We start from the raw sequence: 22433 nt of genomic DNA, 5'->3' as shown, positions 1-22433 counted from the left end.
ACCTTAGATGTTGAAGAGGTTAGATTTATTATTTAAATCATCATCATCTTTTTTGTTGTTTATATTTTTATGTAGAAGAATCCAGTAAAGTGAGATTAAGCCTGTTCTTGCCTTGGTCAGGAAAATGATTTTAGGATATAATTTTCCCTTTCCTCTGTTTGTTCCACTGAGTCCAAACTACATACTTTCAAATCATACAGTGGAAGGATAACAGAAGTGAATGAGGCATAATTAACTAAGGATAAGGGAAATAATAAAGAGAAGATAGTCAGGGGTCAGGGAGAAAGAAGCTGGCTGTACAGCTTTTGTTTCCCTGGTATATTTTAGCATTCTTTTCTTTTTCTGTTACATAAGCTCTAATTTGCTGTTATATAAGTGGGAGGAATAAATAACCTTTGGACTAAATGGAATGGGGGAATACTTCTAGCCATCATCAATCCAATGAACTGTAGAACAGTTCTTAATTGTGCAGCCTAATCTTCAAGGAATGTTTATGCTTTGTATGCTTTGCTCTCTGCTGTTTTGAATTGTGATACAGCTTGTGTAACAGAGAATGCTGGTAATTATAGGGTACTATAGAAGCCTGCTGTACTTTGTTAATTAGATGTTTTGGGGGAATTTGCCTAAACACCAATGATGTTTAGTTTTATTTAGGATATATATTTTTCCCTTTGGAGAAGACTTTCTTTTCTTGGAGCCTTATCTGGAGGATGGTGACTGTTTATGAAACTGTTTTGGGGAGTGCTATTTTTATGGTAGATTTTTTAGCATAGTTCATTGTAAAGTTTATTTAGATTTCTAGGTCTGAAGTGGGTGAGGTATATAAGATATCTATTATATTAAGATAAATTCATCTTGTAAACATTTCAAAGCAAGTTAAGATTCAGCAGGTAATATTGCTCAATATAAATTCTTGGAAGTGAAAAAAAATAGTATGTCAGGATGAGTTATTTTTGTAGACTTGATTCCAAAGCGACCAAAAGAACTTCATGAAAATACAGTTGCCTTAATCCTTCAAGAAGTCCCTTTTGAAAAATGTTTATGATAAAACTGAGGAATCCCATATTATAGATCTGGTGGTGTCTGCCTTCTTATCTCATCCTGGGATTGTCTTACTCATTATGCATCAGCTATGTTGGCCTTCTTTCAGATATCCAAGCCCCTTTCACTAGTTGTTCCCACTGTCTGGGTTATAAATTCTTTGTCATTTGGATATCACCCTCAAGATCAGGTTCTTACAACAGCCTTTTCCAGTTACCCAACCTAACAGTCAACTCTCAGCATTTTCATCACATCTCCTTCCCTATTTATTTATTTTTTTGAGACGGAGTCTCGCTCTGTCGCCCAGGCTGGAGTGCGGTGGCCGGATCTCAGCTCACTGCAAGCTCCACCTTCCAGGTTCACGCCATTCTCCTGCCTCACCCTCCCAAGTGGCTGGGACTACAGGCACCTGCCACCGCGCCCGGCTAATTTTTTGTATTTTTAGTAGAGACGGGGTTTCACCGTGGTCTCCATCTCCTGATCTCGTGATCCGCCTGCCGCGGCCTTCCAGAGTGCTGGGATTACAGGCGTGAGCCACTGCGCCCAGCCCTCTTTCCCTATTCTTACGTGATAGTTTGTTTTCCTTGGTTGCTTACTTATCTTTCTTCATTAGAACATCAAGTTCCATGGGAAGAGAGACTTGGGCTGTCTTCCACGCCTGACAGTAGTAGGCGCTTCATGAAAGTTTGCATATGCAAATATGGAAGTTTTCATCCTTTTTGCTATAAAGGATATCTAAGTTTATTAGGTGGAAATTTTAAAAAGATACTTGCATTTTTACATTGAAGATTTTTTCCAGATGATTAGAGAAATGGAAGTAGCATAACTAGTGCAAAGAGCAATGGACAAGAAGTCAATACAACAGGTTTCTTTAATCATTCTGCAACGAATTACAGTTGCCTTATAGCAGACCAAATCCCCTAATCTCCTAGTGACTCCGTTTCTGCATGTATAAAATGAGAAACAGGGTTAACTTTCCATATGATATAAGGAGGCAAGTGAGGGCAGCACTGTGCAGGGATTTTTTGGACTCCGTCAAAGAACTTTATATTTATCCTACAAGCAATAGAAAGCTACTGAAAGGATTTTAACTGAGGTGGGACAGGATATAGGGAAGTGGTGGTGGTGGTATGATTAGGTTTCCATTTTAGAAAAATTACTGACTGCAGTGTGGAGAACACAAGGAAAGGGCTAGAATGAATGAGAACAAACCGTTTAGGAGATAAATGCAGCCATCCTGGTGAGGGATGGTACTAACTTGGAATAGGGTAATTTCAATGGACATGGAGATGAGCAGGTGGATTTCAGTAACATGGGGAGGTAAAATCAGCAGGATTTGGTGATGGGGACCAAGGAAAGGAAGGTGTCAAGATTAATACCTAGATTTCTGTCTATGCACAACCAGATGGATTCTGATGTCTTTGCTGTGTTAATGAAACCTGGAATAGGATCAGAATTCAGGAGGAAGAGCATGTTTTTGGTTTGGGATATGTAGGTGCTTTTAAAACACTCAAGAAGAATCATGAAGAAGGTACATGGAGATATATACATATTCCTGGAACTTAGAGAAGCCTGGGTTGTGGATGTGTTTCTGAGTCATTTGCATGTAGATTTTAATTGATATGTATATCATGAATATAAAGTGCTTTGTAGAACATAAAAGGCCACAGGTTGCGTTTGTCATTTCCTAAATTTGTGGTGGTATTTCCAACCTGATTTTCTGCTTACCTTTTAATAGATAGGTTAGTCATCTTCTCTGTAGAACTTTTCTGACTTTCCCTCTTTTGAACCATTTCTGTATTGCACACATAATTATTGTGGTGGTGTTATACTATACTGTAATTGTTTTGTGCATGTTTATATACATGTCTGTCTGCCTTCTTATACTGTGAGATCAGTTGAAGAAAGTGACTGAGTTTAATTCCAGTCACCTGGTTGAGGCCGGGTGTCATGTCTATTTTCTTCCTCCGGGTATATCTAGCACCCTAAATGTGGGGCTTGGCACTATCAATTGATCATACATATTTGAATGTTGAGTGAAATATTTATATCCCTTTACACATAGGTGTTTAGTGATTATTTTGTTGCAATTTTTTTTTTTTTTTTTTTTTAAGTAGAGTCGGGGTTTCTGGTTTCTGGCACACAACTGTTAAAACCCTTGGAATCTCCAGAGAGATAAGAGTGCCTTTGTATGCTAATGAGATGACTGGGAGCCCCTAGATAGTTTCAGAATGGGGACTGGTCTTCCAGAAAGACCAAGCCATGATTAGAGGGTTGGGACTTTCAGCCCACCCCAACCTCAGGGGTGGGGAAAGGGGCTGATGTTTGAGTTGATCACCAATGACCAGTGATGTAATCAGTCATGCCTATGTAATGTAGCCTCCATGAAAGCCCCAAAAGGACAGGGTTCAGAGAGCTTCCTGGTTGCTGAACATGTGGAGGCACCTGGAGGATGGTAAGCCAGGAGAGGGCAAGAAAGCCCTTCACTCCTTCCCACATTCTTTGCCTTTTGCATCTCTTCCATCTGCAAGCTTGGTAACATCCTTTACAATAAATGAGTAAGCATAGGTAAAGTGTTTCCCTGAGTCCTGTGAGCTGCTCTAGCAAATTAATCATGGGTCATGGGAACCCTGATTTACAGGCAGTTGGTCAGAAGCACGGGTCACAAGCTGGGGCTTGCAATTGGCATCTGAAGGGTGGGAGTGACAGTCTTATGGGACTGAGTCTGTAGCTCTGTGCGATCTGACACTATCTCCAGGTAGCTAGTGTCAGAAATGAGTTAAATTGTAGGAGACTCAGATGGTGTGTGCTGGAGAACTGCTCCGTAAGTGGAGAAAACCTCTCTGCATTTGGCCACAGAAGTATTCTGTGGTGAGTGTGAGAGTTGGGAAAAGTTTGGTTTTTCCTATCTCATCGAGTGCGTATATGCAATTATAAATAAAAAGAGGGTCCATTGCTTTCGTCAGATTTATTTTTATTTATTTTTTGGAGACAGGGTCTTGCTCTAACAGACAGACTGGAATATAGTGGCACGAACTTGGCTCACTGCAGCTCCGACTTCCCAGGACCAGGTGATTCTCCCACCTCAGCCTCCCAAATAGTTGGGACTACAGGTGTGCGCCACCATGCCTAATTTTTTTGTATTTTTTGTAGAGATAGGGTTTCGTCATGTTGCCCAGGCTGGTCTCAACTCCTGGGCTCAAGTGATCCCAAAGTGCTGAGATTTTAGGCGAGAGCCACCGCGCCCTGCCTCATTAGATTTTTAAAGGGATCCATGACACCAAAATTATTAAGATCTGTGAATTAGATACTTTTGTTCAGGATGACTCCTCTTGGCTTTAAGCAGTTTTCTATCAAAGTTTTGCTATCATCCTATATAAATTACCTTTAGGCTAAAACTAGTCACCTAATCATTTTAGCTATGATTTGTTGACTAGCCATTAAACAGTATATTTCATATGGATTTGCATATATGTTAAAGTCTATTTGCATATAAATTTCTTAGGAGACTTTCTTAAATATTGAATAAATATTCAGTATTGGACTCATAGGCTTAAAGAAATGTTGTTTAGACTTTTTAACAGAAAAGAGTCTAGATGTAAAGTTTTTAATAATGGTTATTTCTGCATGGTGGAATTATGGGGTATATCGGTTTTCATTTATAAACTTAAATGTATTCTAGGCTTTCTACACAAAACATACATTACTTTTCAAATTAAAAATTTTATATATCTGGAAAAGTTATGAATTTCTAATTGATATTAATATGAGAGTCAATGTCAAAACTTTTAAGTGATTTTTTTATGTTGATGTAGAGTTTAAAGTTGTCCAGTTAGATCTACCTAGTGAAATAACTGATTTATGTTAAAATATTTGTTCTCCAGAAACAACTATATTTGTCTTTTACCATAGATACTTTGGCTCGCTGCATTCTGAATAGGATGAACGTCTCTTTTTCAAACCAACATAATAACTGACTGTAGAAATTTACTTGTTTTAATATATGGTAAACATTAGTACCCCTCAAAAAAATTACTACTTCCTTTTAGAAGGCTTTCATTTGATATTATGGCGCTTACCTTGTAAGTATATGACTGTGGACTCACTAAGATATGTTGAAATGTTAATTCTTTTGAAGCAGAGAGGTATCTTTTGTTAAAGGATTAGAGTGGAAAGGGTGTGCTGCTTTAGGAGCCACATTAATGACTCAGTGAAAGGCATTGGTGATAATGATGTATTGCAGTTTAAATATGTATACATCAGCTAATTTATTAGTAGTGAATGAAATATACAGAAGTTGAGAGAATAGTTTATTATAATGAACTCCCATGAACCTGTAACTCAGCTTTAACAGTTATTAACCTGTGGCCAATCTTGTTTTATCTATACTCCCAAAGCCCTGATTGATTTTTAAAAAATTAGTATTTGTTAGTATTAATCATGAAATAGGCTGGCCGGGCATAGTGGCTCACACCTGTAATCCCAGCACTTTGGGAGGCTGAGGTGGGCAGATCAGTTGAGGTCAGCAGTTCAAGACTAGCCTGGCCAACGTGGCAAAATCCTGTCTCTACTAAAAATACAAAAATATTAGCCGGGTGTGGGTGGTGTGCACCTGTAATCCCAGTTACTCGGTAGGCTGAACCAGGAGAATAGCTTGAACCTGGGTGGTGGAGGTTGCAGGTTGCAGTGAGCTGGTATTGTGCCATTGCACTCCAGCCTGGGTGACAGAACAAACTCTGTCTCAAAAAAAAAGAAAATAAAAGAAAAACAGTCTTGAGAAATTACATTTATGTTTTTATTATTATTTTTAATTGTACTGAAAACACATAACATAAACATTTACTGTCAACCATTTTAAATTCATGTGTTGAGTATGTTCACATTGTTATGCAACTGATCTTTAGAACGTTATCTTGGAATATTGAAACTCTATACCCATTAAACAACAGCTCCCCATTTCTGCCCCTGTCACAGCCCTGATATCCACCATTGTTTTTTGTTTCTGTAAATTCGACAACTTTAGGTACCTCATGTAAGTAAATCTTACAGTATTTGTCTTTTTTTGACTCGCTAATTTCATTTAGCATAATGTTTTCAAGGTTCATCTATGTTGTAGCATGTGACAGGGTTTCCTTCTTTTTAAGGCTCAGTAGTAGTCTATTGTATGCATAAGCCACATTTTGTTTATCCATTCAACCATCAATGGACATTTGGATTATTTCCACTTCTTGGCTATTGTGAATAATGCTACTATAAATATGGATATGCAAATATCTCTAGGAGACCCTGCTTTCAACTCATTTGGATATATACCCAGAAGTAGGATGGCTGGATCATATGGTAGCTCTATTTATAATTTTTTGAGGAATCACCATATGCGTTCCATCGTAGTTGCACTATTTTACAATCCCCACAGTGCACAAGGGTTCTAATTTCTACACATTCTTGCTAACACTTGTTCTTTTCTTATTCCTTTTTTTGGGATGTTAGCATTCCTGAGTGTGAGGTTATATCTCACTGTGGTTTTGATTTGTTTTTCTCTAATGATTAGTGACATTGAACATCTTCTTATGCTTATTGGCTATTCATACATTATCTTTGTAGAAATCTTTATTCAAGTCCTTTGCCCATTTTTAAATCTTTGTTGTTGTTGAGTCATAGTAATTTAAAAATGTAATTTATGTATTAGCCCCTTATTAGATATATGATTTGCAGATATTTCTGTGTGTTCTGTAGGTTGCCTTTTTATTGTGTTGATTGTTTCTTTTGCTGCACAGAAGTTTGATACAGTTTCATTGGTCTAGTTTTGCTTTTGTAGCTGAGCTTTTGGTGTCACATGCAGGAAATCATTGCCAAATCCAATTTATGAAGTTTTCTCCTGTGTTTTCTTCTAGGAGTTTTACAGTTTTGGGTCTTATGTTTAGGTCTTCAATCAATTTTGAGTCATTTTTTGCATCTGGTGTAAGCTAAAGGTGCAACTTTATTCTTTTGCATGTGGATATCCAGTTTTCCCAACACTGTTGAGGAGGTTTTTCTTTCTCCATTGAGTGCTCTTGGCACCTTGTTGAAGATCATTTGACTGTTACATGAGGGTTTATCTGTGGGCTGTTTACTTTATTCCACTGGTCTATATGTCTGACTTTATGCCACTTTGACACTGTTTTGATTACTATAGTTTCATAATAAGCTTTGGAATCAGGAAGTATGAGGTTTCCAACATTCTTCTTCCTTTTCAAGACTGCCTATTTGAGGTCCCTTGAGATTCCATATGAATGTTAGGATTTATTTTTCTATTTCTGCAAAAAATGCCATTGGGATTTTGGTAGGGATTGCACTGATCTCTGGATTGCCTTGGGTGGTATTGACATCTTAATGGTATTAAGTTTTCCAAACCTGTGAACCTGGGATGTCTTTAAATTTATTTGTCACTTTTTAATTTCAAAAATGTTTTGTCATTTTCAGTGTACAAATTTTTCACCTAATTGACTAGGCTTATTCCTAAGTATTTTTTTATTTTTGATGCTATTGTAAATGGAATTGTTTAATTTTGTTTTGGATTGTTCATTGTTATTGTATAGAAATGCAACTGGTTTTTGTGTGCTCTTTCCCACACCTTTGCTGAATTTATTCTAACAGGTTTTTGTTTTGTTTGTGTGTATGAGTGTGTATCTATAATCTTTAGAGTTTTTTTTACAAGTAAGATCCTGTCATTTGAGAACAGAGATGATTTCAACTTCTTCCTTTCTGGTTTGGATGTCTTTTATTTCTTTTTCCTGCCTAATTTCTCTGAGTAAGACTTCCAATTCTATGCTAAATAGAAATGGCCAGAGCAGCATCTTTGTCTTCTGCCTGATCTTAGAGGAAAAGCTTTCAGTTTTCCATAGTTGAGTATAAGGTTAGCAGTGGGCTTTTCATATATGGTCTTTATTGTGTTGAGGCAGTTTCCTTCTAGTCCCAGTTTTTTGGGTATTTTTACCATGAAAGGATGTTGAGTCTTGTCAAATGCTTTTTCTTTATCAACTTATATGATCATTGTGATTTTTGTCCTTTATTCTGTTAAGGTGGTATATTACAATGAATTTCATATATTGAAACGTCCTTGCATTCCAGGAATAAAGATTATACACTTGATCATGGTGTATAATCTATTAAATGTGCTATTAGATTAGGTTTGCCCTCTGATTGTTTTGATTATTTTTGAAGCAAATACCAGGCATCTTATTACTTGATTCATTTGATCTAAAAATATTTCAGTATGTATTTTTAAAACATGGGGATTTTCAGAAATAATTAGAAGATTATCACATCAGAAATCTCAGTTTACTGAGATTTCTTTAATGCCATCCAATGTCCAGTCAGTAGTCATATTTTCTCAATTGTTTTATTTTTATAGATACAGTTTGTTTAATCAGGGTACTTAAGTTCTGTGACTTACGATTGCTTTGTAGGTTTCTGAAGTCACTTTCAATTTATAGGTTAAATTCTGTCTTTTTAATCTTGCTGTATTTTGTTTAAGAAGCCATGGTTTACTCGATGGTAGATCTTTCTGATTGCATCCTGTGATGCAATCTTTGTGATATAGTTTATTATATTTCTCTGTCCCCTGTATTTCTTGTAAATTGTTACTTCTAGGGGTTTGGTTGGATTTTTATTATTGTATTTTATTTTATTTTTTTTGAGACAGAGTTTCGCTCTTGTTGCCCAAGTTTGGGTGCAATGGCGCGATCTCAGCTCACTGCAATCTCCGTGTCCTGTGTTCAAGCGATTCTCCTGCCTCAGCCTCTGGAGTAGCTAGGATTACAGGCATGCACCACCATGCCTGGCTACTTTTATATTTTTAGTATAGACGAGGTTCCTCTATGTTGGTCAGGCTGGGCTCGAACTCCTGACCTCAGGTGATCCGCCTCTTGGCCTCTCAAAGTTCTGGGATTACAGACGTGAGCCACTGCACCTGGCCACTTCTTTATTAATTTTTTAAAGAGTGTTTTTCTGATTAGTAATGTTAAAGCAAACTAAATATGGCCTGAGAAGGACTCTGTACTTCTATATTTGAGTCCTTGCAGATGAACTATAATCTAACTTAATCGGTAGGCAAGATTGAAAACCTAATTTAGGAGTATGTGCCCATAACAATAGCTGAGTCTTGGCCAATCCCAGCAGCCACATACTTCAACCACTCATACACTGCTGAGTGTTCAGACTGTATTCAAATACGACAAACACCAACCTGTAACCAGTCCAGCTATTTCTGTACCTCCCTTCTGATTTCTATACATCACTTCCCTTTTTAATCTATAAATTTGTTCTGACCACAGGGCATCCCTGGGGTCTCTCTGAATCTGCTGTGATTCTGTGGGCTACCTGATTTCTGAATTGTTCATTGCTCAATTAAACTCCTTTAAATTTAATTCAGCTGAAGTTTTTCTTTTAACAGTAACACTGACCAGGAGCTGGAGCACTTGTGACTATCGCCAGTGCCTACCATTTTTGGGCATAAACATCTACCATGCATGGTGCTGAGATCATTCATATCTATTAGCTATTTGATTTTACACATATAGGTTCTCTATTGTTATCCTTGCTTTGTAGTTAAGGGCACTGATGCCTAGAAAGTGTAAATAAATTATCCCACTGGTATACAGCAGGTAGGTAGCAGAGCTGGACTCTGAACCCAGGTTTGCCTGACTTTTGAGTCAGGCAAAATTCTGAAGAATGCGTGTTTTAACTAAAATGCTTTTTGAGGAGTTCAGTGGGATTTGTAGACTGGTAAAGAAAGACTTGCAGTGTGGGATGTGCAGGAGTAAGTGTGAAGAAGGATCTTTTATTGACCATGAGCAGTAGGATCTGTTTGCTCAGTTGCAATCAACTGAACCACTCATGGGCTAACTGCCCTCACCTCAGGTCAATAGATATTTGTTATCTGAATGTGGATAGTTTACTGGGAAACAATGTTGCTGGTAAATGTGTGTTACAGATCTAGCCTATTTAACAATTTAGTCCAAGAGGAAAAAGGATTCATGAAGCAGATGTGGATTCTGGTCCTTAAGATGGGTGAGAATCTAGTGACTGGCTACCAAATTACTTATTGAAAAATTAGTTTTACAGTTTCAAACCAGACACAGAAGAAACCTTAGATATAGTCAAATTAGAGGGGAGCTGAGGAGACAGACAGTACGCTAATAAACAGATAAACATCTGATATAATGGCAGATACTGATGAGCTCCCTGCAGAAAAGTAAAACAGGGCACAAGGATAAAGAGTGGTGGGGTAGAGTGGGACCGGGGGCCATTTAGATGCAGAGGTCTGAGAAGCCCTCTCTAAGGAAGTAACATTGGAGAAGAACCTGAAAGTAGGGGAGGGAAGAACCTTACAGGTACAGGGGACAGCAAAGGTGGGAATTTGCCTAGGGCTCTTGGGAAATAGCTATGAAGGAAGGTGTGAGAGCAGGCACAGAAGATTACGCCACAAAGGCTAGGGAGGTGGCAGACAGCTCAGGATGTCCATAATACTAGGACACACAATTCTATCTCCTGAGTGTGGGTAGCTCCTTATATGGCTTTAGTTATTTGTTCCTGTTTTCCATCTTCCTTTGCCTTTGCTGTCCTATTTCTAGAAAGAATGTGCTTGCTTTGTTACCCAAAGGACAGGGTCTGAGTTCTATCACAGATTTCCTCAGAAGAACGTGACACAGACTGGGCGGAGTCTCTGGGTTTAGCCAAATGAATCCATTGTGATATCTTGTGGTTTGGGGGGAAAAAACAATCATTGTTTCAAAAATAAGATATGGTATATGACCCTTATATATTTTATAATTAGAATATGGGCCTAATGTTTTAAATTTAGTAGGAAACGAATTTCTTGTGGAAGTACATAGCAGAATTTTTAACTGGCAGCATGATCTGTAATATAGCAGCTCCCTCCTTCCTGTAAACACTTGTGTTGGAATGTTTTGCATTCCCATGAAACAATTTTCCCAAATGTGTCTTTTTAGAGGAAGTGTAAATTATTCTCATGCTATTGTGGTAATGAGAACATGGTTTAAAAAAAACCAAAAAACAAAAAACACCACCACTAACAACCACAAAAAAACCACCCTGAACTTGCACTGGCCTTGGTAATGTAAGAAATGTTGATACAAGTATGCTATCATAGAGAATGCAGAGAAGTTACCTGGTTTGTCCCCAAATGGAGATTTTTTTTAATAGTCTAGCTCGTTGTCTAATGTGTATTTGCCTCCTTTAGTGTTTAACCAGTTTTTTTTTTTTTTTTAATCCAGTGAATCCAGGTAATTTGACTTTCCACTGATAAAATATTTACTTGTCATATTAGGCAGGGTGCTAAACTTGGAAATTAAAAGTACTGAGTTAAATTTAAAATTTGTTGAAAAGTATTCATCATGATGTATTCTATTTAATGTTTTGGCAGTGCCTCTGGCTCTTCTCATTTAACATGCTGGGAGACAGACTGGCAGCAGTTGTAAGTTGAAACCTGGTTGTATGCAGAATGAGACTGATAGGGGTACAAAATAAAATGGAGAAAATTTGAAAGTGTTACTGTGTGTTTCCTTAAATTAAAATGTGACACGTTTGCTTAAAATAGAGTTTGTCAGGGCTATTATAACTTCATGTTAGATGATCCTAAGACTGAAACTGGTTTTAAATATTTTTCTGAGGAATAACCAAATTTGTCTCTTAAAATGTTGTCATTATGTCACACAATTTGTTTTTATATAATAAGCATGTTTTACAATATGTTTGAGTCATTTTCCCCAGTAGACCTGAAATTTATTACTCAGAGGAAAAGCATGCATTTACAATATATTCTTAGCTGCTCCTTTCTATCATTCAGCTGTCAAGTCCTATGGAATCTAAAATAGAACTCAACCAATGGGAGACGGGCTCCACACTGTTTACTGGACAATTCGGATGTGGACAGTTTTATCATGCACTGCAGCGTCTGTGTTGCAGTGTTGAGGCAGCAGGATGCAGAGCGCTGTTCAAGTTTTCCAGTGGGGTCCCTCAAAGGGACAACTTTGAAAGATAGCTAGCTTCTAAAAAATAAGAAATAGACAGTTACTGTACCTGACTTGGGGCTGCTCTTAATCAAGTGCTGCATTGCAAGGAAGATAATATTCAAGCGTTATGAAGGCGGAGAAGGATCCTGAAGACGAAGAAAATATCGTTAGAGATCCAAGCTAAGTGTAGCACAGTATGTGAGGGACTGAGTCACTTGTCAGGAGTTTGTCTGAGGGTTTGCTTTGTGAGCTTACAGAGATTTGTAACTTAATGCAAAGTAGTTTGCCATTAGCAACAAGAAACTAAATCCTGTCTATGATGAACTGTTGGTTTTCTTGTGCTCCTAAGAACAGAGTAGGTATCCCAGTAGTCTAGTGTAACAAAAGATTCTTGGTTAGGCTTTCTGAACTGTGTTCTTTTAAAATGCACTACTGTTTTATTAATTTGGTTTGCTTTATTTTTTTCTTCTTGATTTAGTTGATTAGCAGATTGGGGTTAGTAATAGAAAACAAAAGTTCTTTCTCTGGGTTTAAAAAGCACATGATAAAATCTTAATAATTGTACAGTGTTACTGTTAACTGACAGTGAATCGCAGCTGAAAATGGTACTTGGTATAGAACTGAAAGTCATATGATAATGTGAGACTTTAATCACATTTAATTATCTTTAAAGAAAGCCTTATTTTTGAATTTTTACAACTTTTTGGTGATTTAAATGGCTCTTTTTTCCACCAGCAAGTTTACTTGGAAATAAACTTGAGATTATTTTAATTGTAAGGGTAGACTAATCAAATCTAGAACAAGCATTTGTGTGTTAAGTGTGATTTAATCCTTTAGACATTTGAAAATACAATGTCTTGTAAGCTTATGTTCACTACCACTCCCCAAATTGGAGTCAGTAAACTGTTTTGTTTTTGTTTTAAAGCTTAAGAAAGGTGATACGTAAAATGTAGCTTAGATATGGAGCCCATAGGTAGGGTTATTCTATAAGTTGGCAGTTTAAACTTTTGAAGTTAGGAGGAAGGGGGTTCATCACCAAATTTAACTAATTTAGAGACAATTCTAAAATCTGTGTAGGTACTTGAACCAGGTTCCATTAAAATATTAAATTACAGGAGTAAGTTAAAATTTTAATGTATTTGTCTTTTTTCATAATCATTCTCTACATCAAGTATTTAATTTTACATTACTTGTTTAACAAGAAAATTAGTGATGGTGATTTTTTTTACTTTTCTTTTTTGGTTTATAGGGAATAGTAGATATAAAATTATCATGTTGATCAAACATTTAGAGGATATACACGTGATTCAGTTTTTTTCTCAGATATTTGTTAGGGTATTTGTGGCCATAGGATTTGTTTTGTAAGTTAAGTGAAAAATACCCAGATCTTTTTTTGTTCTAGAAATAATACTAGATTTAGCACAGAATTTACTAGTAAATTGGTATAATATTTTAAAAGGCTAAAATATCAACTGTTTAACATGTATTTTAGTTCTATGTTCTGACATTTATGCTTATTGAGAAAAGATCTAGGTTATTGGCTTCAGAATACCTTGAATGTATTTTTGCTTATCAAAGTTAGAGATAACCTTGATATGATTAAAATGTATGTTATATGAGACATCCTCCTTAAAACCCTCACCTTTAATCTTCTAAATACACATACACAGAATTTTTATTAAAATTAAAAATCTATTTTTTATAAAAACAATACATATGGAATGTAAAAAGGGAGAAAATGAAAGTAAGCTGTGATCTTAGTATTTTCAGATGTTAAGCAGTTAATACTTTAGAGTCTGTCATTTTTAGCTTTTTCTATGTAAAAGTTTTATTTTATTCTAATATATAAACATAATGAATTGCTTTCTGTATAGAATATGTGTGTGTATATTTAATTTGCCTCCATAAATATATTTCCAACAGTACTTTTTAAATAAATGTCTGTGTTGGGGGGGGTAGTTTCTTAAAATGTATGTAGAATTCCACTGCATCTAAGAGTCCTAGGAGATATGTAACCAGAGCCAAATCTGAAAGTGTGATTTGAAATCTGAAAGGGTGTGGGAAAACTACACTGATTTTGGAACTATAAAAGTCATGGTCGGGCTTGAACACTTAAGACATTTACTGTCTCTGGGGCCTTGGCTTTTCTTATCTGCTAAATGGAGATGATAATTTTAGTTTACTAGGGTTGATTGGGACCTTAGTGCCTGGTACAGGGTAGGTGTTCAGTAGTTACTGATTTTCCTTTTTGCCTCAAAGGCAAAGAGAACTGGGCAGAGAACAAAAGAAACATGCTTTCCCTCAAAAGTATAATTTTAAATGTTTCTTGTATATCTTGTGTCTTGTATATCTTGTTTAAGATACACAGATTTTATAACTCTGCTCTCCTAATGAAGTTAGCACAGAAGGGAGAAGGAAATTTGGAATGCAATTGGAAAATAAGTTATGTATTATGCAGTACTGCTTTCTTTTCTCTTTTTTTTCCTTTCTTTAGGAAATCTTAACTAATGTAGTATGCCATATTTACTTTTTTTTTTTTCATTTTTGTAGCATGCAGCAGATTGGAATAAATATGATGACCGATTGATGAAAGCAGCAGAAAGGGGGGATGTAGAAAAAGTGTCCTCAATCCTTGCTAAAAAGGGGGTCAATCCAGGCAAACTAGATGTGGAAGGCAGATCTGCGTAAGTATTATTGATGATAAAAGCGTGTCTGAAGGGAATTGTCTTGGGATACAAATGAAACTTGTGAATTGTAGTTATCAACTTATTAAGAAATTCTGCCAAAACCTGCACTATAAAATCTTTCAAACAAACTAATAATTGTTCTCAATTTAAAAGATTTCCAGTCTAGAGAGAGAACACCAGAATACTATCCAGTGGTCTAGAATTGTTTAGACCCGGTGGCAAACCACAGCCTATGGTTATTTGGTGCATTTTCATTATAAGCCTTTTTGTATTCCTTATCATATTTGCTCTTTGAAGCAGCCTGATAAAAGAAGTGGGAAAAAGTTTACGGAGGTTAAATAATTTGGTCTCATTTCAGGTAAAGTCACAGAGCTGGAATGTGAACCCAAGCTTTGTGTCTTTGAAGAGTTCTGTAAATTACACTCTTTTCTCCCAACCCCCAATCCATTTTTATACTTGGATAATTCACTTAAATGAGAATGCTTAGAGCAGAAAGGAGGCAGAATAACTAGTGTGGGTTAGGGAGATACAGGTAATAATCCCACCCTTTTTTTTTTTGTTATTTTGTTACTATGGGGAACTGCTGGCTTGTATATATGCTTATGAACCTTGTGTCTGTCTTCTCCCCCTCGTCTCAAATCTTCATTATTTCCTTTCTTGTTGTGGGTGGGGAGCAGTTGGGTTAAAGGGTAGATCTGGTGTCTGTTATGACCCTCTATACTTATAGCATTTAAAACCTTATCTAGGAACCCTTCCAAAGTTAGAGGTGAAAAGTCTCATTTCCTAAAAATTCTTCTCAGTCTTATACTTGCATGAATTTATTCAGAATATTATAACTGGAAACCAGATACTAAATATAGAAATGAATATTAGGAAGTGAATAGTTAATGTGTGATGTGGGTCACTGCCTTGGAATGCTTAGATATTAAATATAGTAAAGATAACAAAACAGGACTATAAATTAAGCAGTTTTTAAGAGCAATAAAGTTGGAAAAGTTTCAAGTTCATAATGTTTCACTTTTATCAAGTAGCAGTTTGATAGTTATGGAAACATTGGTTATTTTGAATCTTGCCCCATTACTGAATTTTAAGCTATTTATAGGGCTCACAGTATAAATTGTGAAAATTTAATATCCAAAAGTGACATTGCTTTTCATGTTTCTTTTTTCTCAAATGCTAAGATGATAAAAGATAAAGGGAATCTTTTTTGGGATGAAACTTTTCAGTGAAACCTACATCACTGAAATCAATTCTGCCCATTCATACTTTGAATGTTTTGAGTGAATGGTGGCTTGAGTTTTTGTTTGGAGTTTTTGATATAAGGTTCAATTTTGAGTGGCATTAAATAGTCAGTTATAATGGTGTAATTTTATGAACTGTGAACTTTAGTTTTTGAAATATTTGAGGAGTGTTAGTCTTGAAGTTTTCATTGTAGAGAGTAGACTTTTTTAAATTTTTTATTTATTTTTTATTTTTCTGAGATGGAGTTTTGCTCTTGTTGCCCAAGCTGGAGTGCTATGGCGCGATCTCGGCTCACCGCAACCTCTGCCTCCCGGGTTCAGTTGATTCTCCTGCCTCGGCCTCCCGAGTAGCTGGGATTATAGGAATGCACCACCACCCCTGGCTAATTTTGTATTTTTAGCAGAGACAGGGTTTCTTCGTATTGGTCAGGCTGGTCTTGAACTCCCGACCTCAGGTGATCTGCCCACCTTGGCCTCCCAAAGTGCTGGGATTACAGGCGTGAGCCACTGCACCAGGCCGAGAGTAGAATTCTTTCTAGCATTCGTAGAATTAAGTATTTCCCTTTTTTTAAACTCACACGCAAACTGTATTCTTAATTAAAGCATGTTGTATTTAGTCAAGTGTGGGACATGTTACAAATATATTTTCTGTATTTACAAAAACAATTTGTTTCAAATGATTGTTTTTAATTTTGAAATTTCTAAATTTAAGACAAAAGAACATATACTTCTTGAGCTTAATTTGGTTTCAAAAATAAAATACTTGAAGCCTAGCCATAGTTACTGCAAGGATCTGTTTTCTTCCTGTTTGACTCTCTCCTAAGGTACAGCCCTTCGACGGCCCAATCCAAGATGGGGAAGGTTCACCAAGGATTCCACTGCTACTTGGAGAGCAGTGGACTCCAGTTTGTATCTCCCCATTTCGTTAAGGCTGTCAAAGTGCTGTTCAGTACTTTGGAATCAGCAAATGTTCCCAGGGAAAAAGTGACCTCAAATACTAAGCTCACTTCTCTGGGCCTTCGTCCTACCTTGCATCCTGGCCTAGTAACTTTTTACTATTTTGTTAGCTCACTGACACCTTTAAGCATATGTCTCATATTTTTTGCAGCTTTTCTAGTTGTCCTCAGTAGTAACGTTTGTCCAAGTTACATATATCTCTTGTTATAGAAGAAGTCCATGTCATGTTTTTAAAAGAAAAAAAGAGTTGCTTTTTAAATTGCAAAACAGTATTTTTATAAAGCAATTTTTCAAATTTCCTATACAATTCTTTGCATATGTTTTAATGATTGATATATTTTCTTTCCAAAGCACATCTATTTATAGCACATCAGCATTACTAATGCATTGTAGATTTGTTGTGATTTCTGACCTTTTGTACATCATCATTATAATGTGGATCTCTTTTGAAGAAAGAGGTCTTCCACATTTTGTGATCTAAGAAATGAAAACAAGCAAACAACAAAACAATGATATCTCGGCCGGGCGCGGTGGCTCACGCCTGTAATCCCAGCACTTTGGGAGGCCGAGACGGGCGGATCACGAGGTCAGGAGATCAAGACCATCCTGACTAACACGGTGAAACCCCGTCTCTACTAAAAATACAAAAAAATTAGCTGGGCGAGGTGGCGGCGCCTGTAGTCCCAGCTACACGGGAGGCTGAGGCAGGAGAATGGCGTGAACCCGGGAGGCGGAGCTTGCAGTGAGCTGAGATCCGGCCACTGCACTCCAGCCTGGACTACAGAGCGAGACTCCGTCTCAAAAAAAAAAAAACCAAAAAAAAAAAAAACAAAAAAAAACAATGATATCTCTAAGATTGTTGGGAGACTACCTTTGCTAAAGGAAATTAGCATTCTTCAAAAGGTTCTTATGGTGCATTGCATAGTATAATTCCCAGTTTCATTGTGGCAGAGGGATTATAAGGCAGAGATACTCAGCCTTACAGCGATTTAATTTAGTAGAAGGAGAACTTACCTGATTCTTAAGACCACTGTATTTCTTTTACCAGAAACATCTTTCTAATTCAGATTGTACACAAACCTGCTTTACTTGGTAGTGCTTGGTCTATAGTTTGCATTTATATCCATCGTAATACTAATAGCTTCGCAAGACTGAGTCTTGTAATATCTGGAAATGAATTTGTAAGCTATCATCAGATTTTGTCTCCAAGCATGCAGTTATTCAAATATTTGAGGGTTTGTCATTTGACTGGCACTGTTACTGGTTTGGGGGATGTAATAGGAAGCAAAACTAGACAAAAATCCCTGCTTTCATTGAGTTGAGCGGGAAGAGATTGATAGACTATAAAGAAAGTAATGAATTTATTCTATTACAAAATATTAAATCCTATATAGAATAATAAAGGCAGGCATTGGGGGAACTAGGAGTACTAACGTTTTGGTGAATGGGGAAATGTAAACAATTTTAATGGTGTGTGGTCAGGGAAGACCTCTGCTGAGAGTGGGCTTCAACAGTGTATCTGTATCCTGGCACCTGCTGAGCACTTTCGCATTTTTTGTTTCCTGGCATCTTTAGAATGGTTATTGCACTTACTTAAGGCTTCAGTTCTATTTCTACTTGTGTTCAACATCCTTTGCCAACAACTATTGTGTTTACCAGTTTGGATTTGCAGAGTAATATTCAATGTCAGTGGCAGTTCTTTTTGTTGAACTCAGCATAATTCATAGATTCACAGAATGTCAGTTCTCACTGCACACAAAATATTTCTGTGTTTGTTGATTAATAAAATATTAGATGATCAAATAAATAATAAAATATTGTTACCTAGCATTTTGAATACTTGATAGCTTAAAGTTAGTTTTTTAACTTTAACTTGCCTTATTAGGAAACTTATTCAATTATTCCCATTCATGTGAAACTTAAGCCAATCATACAAGCCCAGGCGTTTGAACAGAAGGAAGAATTAACTGGTAGTTGGTAATTAGTTGGTAATGTTTGGGAGGAAGGCGCTGATTCTTTTGTGATTTTAAGGGTAGTTTAGCTTGTTGTTTTGAAGACTTTTCTTAGGTTTAGTTTGATAATTCTAAAAAGAAGAGATAAGTGTTTGGATCTGTCTTTGGCCTCAGCATTCTGCTAAACTAAATAAAATAATGAAACTATTTGAAACTAAATAAAATAATCTGATAGAACATTTTCAGTGCATTTATTAAGATCCAACCAGCAGTGCTTTTGCTATAAACTTTAGAGTTAATGATATTATAGTGTAAACTTTCTCTTATTAAGGCTTTTGCACATTCGTATATTTCATTGGTTCTAAGCAGATATTTTTAGAAAGTATTGGCTGCTTATGTAAATAGGATAGGTGTCTTTTTAAAATTTTAATTAAATATATTGGTGTTCTAATGTAGCCTTTAAAACGTGTGTGTTTGTGTGTTTTTTTTGTGTGTGTGAGTGTGTGTTGAATAAAGGGTGACATTAATGTAACATTTAAGGTGACCTTTGGTCATTTCCTTAGCATAACAAATTTTTGTTGTTGTTGTTTAGCTTCCATGTTGTGGCCTCAAAGGGAAATCTTGAGTGTTTAAATGCCATCCTTATACATGGAGTTGATATTACAACCAGCGACACTGCAGGTATGTTTACCTCCGTAGTTAATTGTAAAACATAAAGCGAAAACAAACATTGTCCACTGCTAACATTTTTATTCAGACTTAAATGTGATTTAAAGAGAGACATCTCAATTTTCTGTTTTTAAATAGTTGAGAAAAAGTTTACTTCTGAGGTATTGTGGGATAGGTCAAGTATAGGGAATTTAGGAGAAAGGATTTCTTTATTGATGAGCAGCTGGAGACCTGAATTCTAGTGCAGGTCCAAGTAGTGTTACAGGATCCTAAAATCTCAGATTTTGAAGAACCATTAGGGGCCATTTAGTTTATATTCATATACTATTGATTAATGAATTCTTTCTATTGTGAGGTCATTTGGCATTTGGTTGGATGTTTCTTGTGATGGAGAACTAACTGCCACATAACAGCATTATCATCAAGGACAACAATAATAACGAGAATAGCTGACGTGTATATAACATTTAATAGCTATTCTTCTAAGCACTTTACCCACTCATTTTATCCTCACATCAACCCAGAGAGGTTCTGAGGCCCTGAGCTGTTAAGTAACTTGGCCCAAGGCCCTTCAGTAGCTAAGTCGCAGTCAGAATCTGTATTCTTAACCGTTATGCCTCATAAGGAACCCATTCTGTACCTAGCTATGTTTATAAAAAAATCATTTTTTATAGAGAATCAAAATGTATTTCTTACTCAGTTTTCTGCTTACACTTATTTGTACCTTTGTCTGTTCTTTAAAATCTTACAACAGAAGTTTGTACATCAAAGGTAGACCTTTAAGTATTTGAATATAACTATCTCTTTTGTTCCATGAGAGTGCTAGTTTCCTATCTATCAGGATAAACATTCTCACTTCTCTGGGACTGTTGACAGCTTAGTTCTTTGCAGTTCTACTTTGTGTTTCTGTTAAATACAGGAGTTGACTCAGAACTAAAAGGTTTTGTTTGTTAGTTTTTACAGTTTTTTATCCTGTGATTCCATGTATGGGCAAATAAATACATCACTGTTACCCAGCATTGTGTTTAGAAATGGAAGGGAAGGAGAGGGAGACAGATCATAATTGAAATAGTGAGGTAAATCTTTAATTAAGAATACATCGGATTCTAAGAAGACCAAATTCAATTTATCTGCTACCTTTGAGTGAACAAAGAAATGTGTTTATTGCTTATATATGCTTTCCATTGATGTAGAAGAACATTTATTTTTAGAAATTTTGGACTAACCATGCCTTTTCAGAGCTCTTAAGACTATTTATTATGCTGATTCCAATTCAAACAAGTGTCTTTGTTGTTTTTGCCTGTATTCTTTCTGCTCTGGACATTTTGCCTAGTGGCTAATCTAGTGACTTCTGCCTGCCTTCTTTCATTGCAGATCAAGCTCAAATGCTTTCCCAAGCTCAGCAGATATTATTTCATATATTGTACCCCAACATACCATGTTTAACTCTTCCTGTCTTTTGTTTTTGCTGCTATTTATATTTTCATTGGATATGTTTTATTACGTTTGTCTCTAGAGTTGTCCTTTATTGAATACAAGAGTCTTTTCTCAATTGCTGTAATGTCCGTTATAATCCAGACATTACAGCAATTAAATTTGAACACACATCTTTATGTGTATTATCTTAAGTGCTGTTTAATATATAAATGTATTTAAAATGACTAGATTTCAAATTAGTGCAGTTTTGAGATATTTGTTACTTAGGTCTTACCAGGTATGCACCTGTATTGTAATTTATGTTGGTATGCTTTAGATCTGATGTTTCCTTGATTTTTTGCTGCCATATCTCAACTGGCTAGATTTGGTGTTTCCTTAGTCCTGACCTGACATTTTTATGTGATCAAGTTTCTGTACCATTTTGTAGAACACCAGGTACTCTTGCCACTGTGCCTAACCTTACCATCTCCACTCCATGCTATCTCTTACTTCACATGTAAATGACAGTTATTTTAGTCACTTTTCACAATGTGAAATGTTTCTAGGACACTTGTTCATGAACAGGAGCGAACTGAAATTTGAAATGATCACATCTGATCGACTTGTAATTAGAGGATGTTTGGGTATGGTTGAATATATTATATCTGTACTTACTGAAAAACCTGAAAGACTTGGACTCACTATATTTTGTTCTGCAGCCTGGTTAGTCAGCTACACAGAAGTGACCAAAAAGTTGAAAGCCAGTTTATTTATCCCTCCAAGATGAATAAAACATAAATTACTTTTCTAGCAAAAAGGTCTACTTGTGAAATCAAATTGTGGCGTTTTTGTTTTTTTCTGACAGGGTTTCGCTTTGTCATTTAGGCTAGAGTGTGGTGGCATGATCATGTCTACTACAACCTTGACCTCCTGTACTTAAGTGATCCTCTGCCCTCAACCTCCTAAGTAGCTAGGACTACAGGAATACATCACCACACTTGACTAATTTTTATGTGTTTTGTAGAGATGGGGTTTCACTATGTTGCCCAGGCTGGTCTCAAACTCCCAGGCTCAAGCAATCCACCTGCCTAGGCCTCTCAAAAGTACTGGGATTACAGGTATGAGCCACCGTGTCCGGCCCCCAAATTATATTTTAAGAAGTTTGTGGCCAGGTGTGATGTCTCATGCTTGTAATCCTAGCACTTCAAGCAGCAGGATTGCTTGAGGCCAGGAGTTCAAGACCAGTCTGGGCAATACTGTGAGACCCTATCTCTACACAAAATAAAATAAATTAGCTGCACATGGTGGCATGAGCCTGTAGTCCCAGTTACTCTGGAGGCTGAGCTGTGAGGATTGCTTGAGCCCAGGCATTCGAGGCTGCACTGAGCTATGAGGCTGCACACTAGCCTGCATGACAGAGTGAAACCTTGTCTCTAAAAGGATAAATTGAAAAGA

General features: G+C 36.5%; 1 protein-coding gene and 1 long non-coding RNA gene across 9 annotated transcripts in view; both read left to right on the top strand.

Moving 5' to 3' along the window:
• The window catches only part of UACA (uveal autoantigen with coiled-coil domains and ankyrin repeats), a 101223-nt gene that overhangs the window by 45084 nt on the left and 33706 nt on the right, over window positions 1-22433 (top strand). For 4 of the 8 annotated variants that reach the window (XM_077939641.1, XM_077939639.1, XM_015142588.3 and 1 more), the window contains exons 2-3: window positions 14607-14740; window positions 19486-19574. Coding sequence is in view for 4 of the 8 variants with exons in the window: in XM_001088091.5 (XP_001088091.3) it covers window positions 14607-14740; window positions 19486-19574 (223 nt within the window). In the remaining 4 variants the exon portion in view is untranslated. Of the gene's footprint in view, window positions 1-11687; window positions 12412-14606; window positions 14741-19485; window positions 19575-22433 lie in introns of those variants that run through there. The other 4 variants (XM_001087966.4, XM_077939640.1, XM_077939638.1 and 1 more) reach the window with 4 other exon arrangements.
• LOC144329940 (uncharacterized) lies at window positions 3131-5809 on the top strand. The gene is made up of 2 exons (XR_013395693.1): window positions 3131-4112; window positions 5539-5809. It is a non-coding gene; the product is annotated as an uncharacterized LOC144329940 (long non-coding RNA).

The sequence above is a fragment of the Macaca mulatta genome, chromosome 7 (genome assembly GCF_049350105.2).
Source record: "Macaca mulatta isolate MMU2019108-1 chromosome 7, T2T-MMU8v2.0, whole genome shotgun sequence".
NCBI classification, from domain to species: Eukaryota; Metazoa; Chordata; class Mammalia; order Primates; family Cercopithecidae; genus Macaca; species Macaca mulatta.
The sequence above is the reverse complement of the archived record's forward strand: the minus strand, read 5'-3'. Positions and strand labels throughout refer to the sequence as shown.